Source organism: Barbus barbus (assembly GCF_936440315.1).
Source record: "Barbus barbus genome assembly, chromosome: 36".
In the NCBI taxonomy this organism is placed as follows: Eukaryota; Metazoa; Chordata; class Actinopteri; order Cypriniformes; family Cyprinidae; genus Barbus; species Barbus barbus.
In genome coordinates, this window is record NC_136714.1 from 20,021,556 (window position 1) to 20,031,631 (window position 10,076).

At 36.7% G+C, this 10,076-nt stretch overlaps 1 protein-coding gene across 3 annotated transcripts; it reads right to left on the minus strand.

The window, feature by feature from the left end:
• Positions 1 to 233: 233 nt before the first annotated feature.
• On the minus strand, positions 234 to 7,585 carry LOC306855477 (SWI/SNF-related matrix-associated actin-dependent regulator of chromatin subfamily B member 1-A-like). Of its 3 annotated transcripts, none has more exons than XM_079394223.1 (9): positions 7,477 to 7,585; positions 6,205 to 6,316; positions 5,952 to 6,060; positions 5,460 to 5,597; positions 3,774 to 3,901; positions 3,454 to 3,620; positions 3,095 to 3,285; positions 886 to 1,017; positions 234 to 725 (listed from the first exon to the last, which is right to left on the minus strand). In XM_079394223.1, exons 1-9 carry the CDS (start codon positions 7,558 to 7,560, stop codon positions 686 to 688), a joined length of 1,101 nt encoding a protein of 366 aa, XP_079250349.1. In that variant the 5' UTR covers positions 7,561 to 7,585; the 3' UTR covers positions 234 to 685. The 3 variants fall into 3 exon arrangements, 2 of the variants coding, with proteins under 2 accessions (XP_079250349.1, XP_079250350.1); XR_013782939.1 differs by having other exon boundaries at positions 280 to 725; positions 886 to 1,474; XM_079394224.1 differs by having other exon boundaries at positions 280 to 725; positions 5,952 to 6,098; positions 6,201 to 6,316.
• Between the last annotated feature and the right edge of the window lie 2,491 nt (positions 7,586 to 10,076).

The following is a 10,076-nucleotide window of genomic DNA, read 5'->3' on the forward strand; positions in this document are numbered from 1 at the left end:
ACTGAGGCAAGCTGTTCATTGTGCATGACGTATGTGGTTAGGAGAACAGATTTTCGACCCAGCTGACGAGCTAATGCACAGAACGAGACCGCAAATGAACATTCAAACATAAATGACTTCTAAGACGGATATTAAAAACGTTATTTTTAAGCATACAAGAATAAACCAATTTCAATTTGTAGTTCCAACTTCCCACAGCTTTTAAGCAAGGAATTGACATGACAAAGTACAATAAAAGAAAAAAACAACATTTATATAAAAACACAGAACCACAGGCATACAATTTACCATTGTCTTTATTTTAAAAAAGCAAGTCAAGTTCATAGTTTGCATTAGCACCTTTAACGAAAAACACAATACTCAATGGAACGTTCTGAACATCCTGTTCTTACAACCAGACTATACAGATGTCTCTATAACTGGAGACCAGAGAAACGGCAATGACAGGCATTCTACTAAGACGTCCGAACAGCCCTGTGAGCACTGTAAAGCCTGGCTGACGCCAGATCAGAGTTTAAAGGCCTGGTATTAAGAAAGTGTGTAATGCTGTGTGGGTTGAGGAGGTCAGAAGGCTGGAGGAATGTTATCTAGAGCTGTGTGGATCTGTGCAAAGACCTCCAGCAACCCTGAGGCCCTTCGAGAGACTGTGAGGTTATTGAGTAGCAGCATCAATAACGTCCTGTCTTTACCAGGCAGGGGCGGTGTTGGCAAGTCTTCGCATACGCCTGTAAAATAAACAAAAGCAATATTATTCATGTGTAATACTAATAGTAATACAATTGAATTAATTATAAATATTATTCATGCCAAGAAATAAAATATATATAAAAAAAACTAAAAATATTATGTCTAATAGGTGAAGTCTAATTTGAGCATATTTCTCACCTTGTGTTTCTGTCCTGATCTCTGATCTTCTTCTCCATCTCTGCATCTGTCAAGGTCTCCAGCAGAGGGCACCACTGATCGGCGTCACCTGTGTTCCGAATGGCAATCTCCACTGTTGGTAATGGGTTCTCACTACAAGAAATGAGCCATACAGAGTCAGAAGTGGACCGCATTGCTTAAACATCATGGAATCCCAATGATGCTTCACTGATGACCACTGAGGCACAAAGGTGATGAATGAAACTATATTATAGTTATATGACTATATTAAACTATATTAATACGATTTACTTCTAACCATCATACAAAAATAAAAGCCATGCTGTGGCAGCACATGCAGGGGTCAAACAGAACAGTCAACAAACCATTGTCTGTTCTGGTATCACTAGGTTTATGCTATTTCTGTAATTTCTAGAAAAAAACCCCCTGCATTTCACATTGGCAACATGTCCACATACAGGGACAAGTCCTACAAAGATATAAAAAAATAAGAAAAGATGAAAGTACTCAGCTTCCAGGGAATGAAACGTGGGGGGTAAGAGGGAGAGAGGATCAAGAAATTTTGAAGCATATTGACCTGAAATCAGACCTATTGGAACAGACAGTGGGAGAAGCAAACCATTAGAAGGTTATAGCAAAGCAAAAACAAGCAGCAATGAAGTTGTAACACTTTAACAGTCCTAAATTAACCACAAAGCAAAAAATGCACCATTTTCACCTATGATCTACTGACAATGTCATGCTAATTTGTAATGCCCCACAAATCCCGACCCTTGAAAAGCAAAAGTAGGGTTGCAAGCCATGCATGAAAAAAGCAACTGAATTATGAAACATTATGGAGGAAAAATAAAAATAAATGTGGACTGTACTGCAGGGTGAAAAAAATAACTGTATAGAGTTAAAGTTATTTTATAACCAGCTGATGAAAGATACACATAAAACCACTTCAAGGCACAATAAAGAGATATCACAATGCTTGAACGGTTGTCTGCTTGCTGTCGACAAATAAATGAGATTGTAAAGAACCAGTGTATGGGCCAGACCGCATTAAAGATGGTCTCAATTTAGTGGTGTAAACAAGACATGCCGTGTTTATTTATGAGTGTATATATGACCACACAATAAACAGGAATGGAAACTCCACTTGGTACGACCTAAGAACACAGTAAATCATGGAATCAGGCTGCTGACATCTCTACAGACACAGGATAAAGATACAGGACAAACAAAACAAGTACAGCACAAACACAGACATCAACATAAACATCACATGCAAGAACACCAACATACTGTATATACATATGAGATATACACTACTGTTCAAAAATGTGGGGTTGGGTCGATAAGATTTTTTTGAAAGACACCTCAAATATTATCATTATAATAATTACTGCTTTCAAAAATGTTTTAATAAATATGAACCTCTGTTCCTTCCATAACCATTTTTTTCAGCAACTGAAAACACCATATCACTTCTTTTCACTCCACTTGTTTGTTGCTGCTATGGGTTTTATCATATAGTTCCTTGCTTGACAGTGATTAGAAATCCATCCTCAACACAAAACCCATAAGCGTCTTTCTCACTGGTCAGTCAGTTTTTGTGGCAATGGAAAAATTTCAGCCTACACTTAAAGAAGCTGGATCATAGTAAAGGAATGTATAGCTTCATATTTTTTCAATTCTTCTGGTGTGAAGAGGTTTTTAGTCTGTTTACAAAATACCTACTGATTATTGGGTAAATTCCAAGTCAATATTACAGGCTAGGGAAATAATTAATTCTATGCCTTATGACAGTGAGGTGGCGGTATCTATAAATACCAAAGAACAAATCATGTCTCAACAGTAAGCCACAGAGAGACAAAACCACAGCGAGTCTTCCTTTACGCCCACCGTACTGTTTATAAATGAGTTTGGAGATCATGTCAGCACGTTTAAATCATTGCAAGCAGCGATTTTGAAAACAAGAAACTGTCCTAAAATGACTCCACAGGGAATCCAGTGTTTTTGGAGGGGACTTTACATCAAAAACCACTCATCTACTTCAATTATGGACTACTGCAATAAAATGGACTGTTAGAGAATCCTGTGACTAAAAGCCCAAGGCACATGGATTTTCTATCGGTTTTCTACCCAAACTTGGACTCACAGTGACGTTTGAGTATTAACCCACTGGAAGTGCCATTATTGGAAGTGCATGCATGTTGCCCACCTGAAGGCGTACGTCCTCTGATGCCAACTGAGCTGTCCGCGGATGCTGTAGGCGATGGTGGTGACAAACTCTCCTCCGAGTCCTAGCTCAGAGCACAGCTTCAAAGCGAATGTTTCTGGCGAGTTCTCCTTCTCTGACATGTCCCATTCGAACTGGTCCACCAGAGAGATGTTCCCAACGTGAATGTTTAGCTGAAAGCACAATGCAGGCCAGCAATGGAATTAATCACAAGCATTACAACAGTTTTCAAGGTAAAAAGGTCATTAAAACGAGACATGAAATGTCAAGCTAAAGAGATCCAAATCCAAAATGATCAAAAAGAACCCTTCTTTGCTTCTAGATACCATTGTTAAACACACCTTAATGATGACTCTCTGGTCCGTCTGCTCATCCAGAATGCTGTCGGTAGGGTAAGACTCGATCTGCTGTCTAATGGCCGAGGCGATGGCAGGGACGAAGGTAAGAGGATTCAAGTCCAGGTCATCACACAGGATCTCAGCAAACATCTCTGGAGTCATAAGTTTCTCTGGAGATGCAAAAGCAGACAGAGTAATACTGTGCTTAAATGTGTTTAGCACAAACAAGTATTGTATGTCTTTGCTTTTCTTATGCATTATGTCTGGAGTTTTCGAAAATACCTCAAGTGAACAACAAATTTTCTCAATTTTTTCCAGCTTACCGTTCATGTTCCAGGTGAAGGCATCTCTGAGCTTCTGCCCATCAATTTCCATGTCCAGGCGGATAGGCACAAGGACCTCTGCCTGGGAAGCATTTTCGTGGATCACTGCAGGGTCGTGGTCATCGAAACTATGCATTGAAGAAAAGCAGAGACCCATAAACACACTTTATCGTTAATTAGCACCATGTGCGCAACATGTGGTGTTAAACTGCACATTCTGAACAACAGCCTACATTTTTCCTTCACGCCCTGCCCTTTTCTGACACAACAAATGCCCAATATTTAACAACCTACATATGTGATTCTGTGAGGGATTTAAAATGCTTGTCTTGTAAGTAATGACAGCAGAACGAAGTTGTTTTGAACACACTGGAGCAGTGCTTGAAACCAACAGCTGGTTGGCGACATTCCAGTCTCAACTGTCTCATTAAAGCCAATCATTGACATTTACCAAAGCCTTCAGAAGAAAATGTTGACAATATTGCAAGGAGCATTACATTCAGCTAAATATCCAAGAAGGAGGTCCACTTGGCATAAGACGATGTAGGGTCAATTGAGGACCAAAAACCCCAAATGCATCTGGCAAATTTTTGTTTGTCTTAAAATGGGGACTTTCTGAGCATCAGGTTATCTTCTCGTGTGGGAGGTAAGGAAGAAGGAACTTCATCATGTCTAGAGAAAAGTGAGCCTATCAAGAGTATTTGCTTTTCATAACATAATCAGAAAAGATTCTGTCAGCGATAAACAACATAATCTGAAAAAAGCCTCGTAGCAAAAACAAGCCAGTGTTTTGGATTATTGCTTCATCCTCTGACCCAATACAACCCAGTCATGGGAAGTATGTAGCGGAAATGTGGTTTTGTTCCTTAATAAACATCCTCTGGTTTGATATTGCCCTGATAACAATCAACCGTTGTAGTCAACCGTAGCCTAAATGTTTACCCAGAGTTTTACATTTCTTAATTGCATTAAGATTGAGTAACATACTGATGATTGCTGACAGGTCTAACTTAAGAAATGTTTAAAGACCCGTCCAATGAGCTCATTTTCATTCCTACTGAAATATTTCATACAGAAGCAGAAGAGGGCATTTTCACTCCAGTATCATCATATCAGACAAAATTATTCCATAAATAATTTTGCGCTGTTTTCTCAGAAGAGAAAGATTGTAAAGGCTGATAAAACTTAATTTTTATCAACATTTAGATCAAAAGTTACTGACTGAAAGAAGTCTCTTATGATCACCAGAAGGTTGCAATTATGTGATCAAAATACAGTAAAAACAGTAATATAGTACAATTATTTTTTAACAATTTTAAATAATAGTTTTATATTTTAATAGAATTTACAATGTAATTTATTCTTGGCATGCCAAAGCTTAATTTTCAGCAGCAAATATTTTCTTCAGTGTCACATGATCATTCATTTTTAATATGCTGATTTGGTGCATTTCTTATTATTATTTCTTATTATGTTGAAAACAGTTGTGCAGCTTAATATTAATATACAGTATTAATGTGAAATATACATTTTTATCAGCTTAATGTGACCTTTCTGAATAAATGTACTAATTTCTTTAAAAAATAATCCTACGCAACCCAAACTTTTGAATGGCAGTGTGTGTTTTTAAAGCTAATAGACATGGATGACCCCCCCCCCAAAAAAAACTCTCATTACTCATCTCACCATAATGGAAAGGTTCTTTTCTTGTCACGTCCCATTCGGTTTCTGTTGATGGTGGTGGAACAAGGCACTGCGTCCAGGTGGTGGGAGCTGTTGGGCAGGGTGGGCACCCATTGACTGTTCCTCTTCGCCTTTTGCTCCCTAAGTTCACATACAGAGTTACAACAAAAACTCCAAAATAATATTTACATAGTACGCAAATACCTTCACACTGGCGCAAAAAAAAAAAAAAAACTCCTTGAATTAAATGAAAAGAAGAAATTATCTTTATCTAAATAATTTACACCTAAATCAAGAGATTATACAGAATAAACTACTCAAAAATTGATATGAAAAAAAAGCAATTTTCCATTCACAAAACTGCTCAGAAGTGTCCATATACGTAATAAAAACAACCCCAGTACATTGTGCTGTACTTACTATATTTTTTTATTATTTTCTGGTTTTACATTTAGACTTATATACAACTTCAAAGCAAATCATCTGTCTCCTTACCTGAGGTATGCCGGAGGCTCTGTGCTGATGGACACTGCCTTGTACTTCTCATCATTCCCCTCGAAGATCTCCTCACATTCAGACGCCTTCAGCAGGGTCACACTGGTGGCTAAATTTGTGTAACCGTGATCTAACACAAAAAGAACACTGCACAAAATGCTGTCCAGAAGCAGGACTAGGGGACTATGAGGTAGGTGCTGCTTACGGGTGCTTTCTGGACCTAAGACCATTTAAAAGGAAATTAATCACTTACCGTGTGATGATGCTACAATCTTTTTCCTCTCCTCCACGGATGCAAGGCGTCTCCATAGTGACGGGTACCGCTTATACAGAGAGCCTCTGAACATACGCAGGTAGTTTCCAACCTAAAGAGCAAGATTAAGCAAAGAAAAAAATCTTAAAACCAATGTGTTTTTTTCCTTTTTTTCTATGCATTGGACACTTTTAAAATTTGGGATATTTTAGTTTAATTTATTAGTTTAGTTAAAAATAAAAGATTTTTGTCACACTAGTGGAAAGAATACATTCAAAATACACATTTAAGTGTTCGTGTTATTACATTTTCTCTTTGCATTAATTTCAACACATCTCTATATAGGTAGATTTTTTAAGATTAAGTTTTTTTTTATCCTGCATTAAATCACACGTACATACAGCAAACTTTATAATTTTATTCCTGTCTATATTCTGAAGGTTTTTAGAGAGGTTTGTTCATATATGATTTAACTGGTTTATATATTTTATAGCATTTTTTTTCTGACTTAAGGAATGATAAAAACAAATAAAATATTATTGTGAAAACTGTCAACGCTAATGAATTTTGAACTGGCTATAAAAAAATATATAAAAAAAGGGTTAATGCCTTAAATGTGCTGCAAATAATCAACCAGGAAATGATGGTGATATCTACTTCAAACTTTTACAGCTCACCTTTGATGCCTAACAGTTTTTTAGTCATTTACATACCATCATGTTGTTCAAAACTATTATGAATCTTCTTTTTTTCTGTGGTACATAAATGGAGATGTTAGACATAATGATCTCGGTCACCATTCACTTTCTCTGTGAAACCAGATGCAATGAAAGTGGATGGAGACTGAGGCTGTCATCTCCTTTTAAGAAACAATATCATAGGAACTACAAGAGAATGGGTAAATCATGACAGAAATGTTATTTTCTGTGTCAACTATCCATTTAACATGTTTATGTTACATTTAAAAGACAAACTGCAATAATATAACATTAACTTATGTGCCAACTTGTTTGTCCCGAATACAAAACCGAAAACACGTTAAATCTGACTTTAATAGATCAGTGCTTCACTTTACAGAAGAACGGAGATGCTTGCAAGCTCCATCGATCATTTAATCATTCATTTATTACGTCAATATGGAGATAACAGCATCTTTCACAGGCAAGAACCAACAAAGAGAAGTCGAAGATGATATTAGTGTTAATATAATGCTACATTAACGCATTTCAGATGTAAACATACGCGCAATTCTCTGTGAGACAGAAAACATACCTCTGAACCTATCATGTAAAAATCCTCATCTTGCTCGAGTTGAAATTTTATTGGTTTTTGTCCAAATGTTTTACTCAACGCCATCTTTGCGAACACAATGAGCGAAAGCGCGCATGCGTATAGAGGAAGCTGCGCTCCTGCACTGGGGCGCCAGGCTGCAGGCGTGCAGTAATGCCTCTCATTGGAGGGCATCTCGACCTCACTGTATTACAATATACACTAGGAATCCTATTAAAAAGCAGTTGTAATAACTTTAAGATAGGACTAGCTGGGCTAGTATTTGCTGTATATTTTATATACAATTTATATGTTATAGTCATTTGTTTGCCATTAGCGACATATGCTTTATAAGCAAACAAAAAATCCAATAAAAGTAAATGTAAATTTTTTATAAAATAGTTTTTATACAAGAAACTACTTTTTTAAAGTATTTCATCTGTGCTACTTCAAATATGACTCACATTTATCCAGTCATGGCCTCAGGTTGTGTGATCTTAATTGAATATTCAATTGGCTAATTCAATTCAATGTTAATAAACTTATGGACATAAAAAAAAAAAAAAAAAAATTCCAAGATGAGAGACAATCTTAAGACAATAAGAACTAGCCTATATTTCAGTGTGAGCCAAAACAGGAAGACCAAATTGCTGCTAAAATAAACCAGCATTAGCCAATAATCCCACCAGGGTTTCACTAAAGAACATCTTGCATGAGATCCCTGAGTCATGTGAACTAAAGCCAAATTATTTAAATTTATTTGCAATTATGTGACTATGGTAATCAGATTGAAAAGTTTTGGGGAAATGTGCTTGCGATTAAAGGGAACAGACATAAAAACAGACCTTTTAAAATGGTAATCATGTGTGACATCTCCATTAGAAAGAAGAAATTGGCTCATTCTACATTCCTGCGGTGTTATTTCCTAAAAAGGTGGTGCAACACTTACATCTGCAGCACTTTAAATGCACCTGAAACATGCCCCTGATAGATAGAATCTGGCATACTCACAGATCTAAACCATTAACACAGGGCACAGCCTGAACTCCCTTCATCAACGCAAGCACATATTTTCATTAAACATGCTGCATTAAACTTCACATTATCCTTTGGCTTGGAACATTAATAATCAGTCATTACCAATAAGATTCACAGTGAAATATACTCCTCCTGAAGGAGTTTAATCGCATTCTTTGGTGTCCTTCAGGGGGGAAAATAAATATGCAACTGAACTAATATATATTATGCATGTGATAAACTAGGAATAATACAATTCTTGGCTAAAATACTTAAATAAATAATTCACCCAAAAATAAATGTATCCCCATATTATGAAGCTGATTGACTAACATCACAGCACAGTTTTTCTTTCCTGGTTTTTGGATTTTCTTGTGTAGGGATCTGTGTATCAGACCCTGACCACTGCTTTAGACTTATTCAGAGATGAACTTTTTATTCTCTAAAAGTTTGTCTTTGCTTCATTGAAGCTTGTTTATGCTTTTGGATCGGTTAAATATTTAATCTTGTTAGTACCTTTGAAGTATTTCCATTTGCAGTCCAATGGTATAATCAAAAATGGATTTTGTGGCAGTATAAAAATATTGCAAAGAACTGAAAGTATTTTTTCCTCACTGAAGAAAAGCCTCAGTCAGACTAAAATAAAAATTAAAACCATAAAAAACTTGGATAACTTGATATTATAAATAAATAAATGTTAAAATGAAATTATTATAATTTTTTTATTTAAGCTACATTTCTCATTTTAACTTGCTGATGTATTAAAATAACTAAAACTGAAATAAAATTGAATAAAAACTCTATAACAAACAAAAACCACTAATGCAAACATGCAACAAATTAGCAAAAATTTTAACTAAAATTAAATTGAAAACAAAATATAAAAATAAAAACGGATTCAAATTTTGAATAGGAACTACAGGTCAGTCTCAGTGGTCTCAGTCTAACCGTGATGTGTAAAATAAAGTGAGAAAGAATAAGTAAAAAGTAAAGTCGTGACGTATTGTCAAGTATGGTGACCCATACTCGAAATTTGTGCTCTGCGTTTAACCCATCCAAGTGCACACACACAGCAGTGAGTAGTGAACAAATGCACACACACACACACACACACACACACACCGTGAACACACACCCGGAGCAGTGGGCAGCCATGCTGCGGCGCCCGGGGAGCAGTTGGGGGTTCGGTGCCTTGCTCAAGGGCACCTCAGTCGTGGTATTGAGGGTGGAGAGAGCGCTGTACATTCACTCCCCCCACCTACAATCCCTGCCGGCCGGGGACTCGAACCCACAACCTTTCGATTACGAGTCCGACTCTCTAACCATTAGGCCACAACTTCCACGAATGTTACCGTGATGAGTTTGAGTTTTGTACACTGAGTTAAATGCTATAACTGAGTGTTTCTGCAAAGTGATACAAGCCCAAAGTGTTATGTGACCCCATTACATAGTCAATCTCTAAAGTCAGTTAATAAAGGAAATCATAATTTTACAAGAGCGCTCCTCATAGATAGTTTCACTTTAGAGATTCCAACAGTGGAAGATAATAGAAAAGACAGAACTGAGCCTCAGAGGAACAAGAAACC

Coding starts and splice junctions, on each gene's coding strand:
- LOC306855477 (XM_079394224.1), bottom strand. CDS start 7,560: ATGGCGTTGAGTAAAACATTTGGACAAAAACCAATAAAATTTCAACTC. Junction 5,598..5,951: donor GAGCCTCCGGCATACCTCAG/GTAAGGAGACAG, acceptor ATGTGAACTTAG/GGAGCAAAAGGCGAAGAGGA. Junction 726..885: donor GATCAGGACAGAAACACAAG/GTGAGAAATATG, acceptor TTTATTTTACAG/GCGTATGCGAAGACTTGCCA.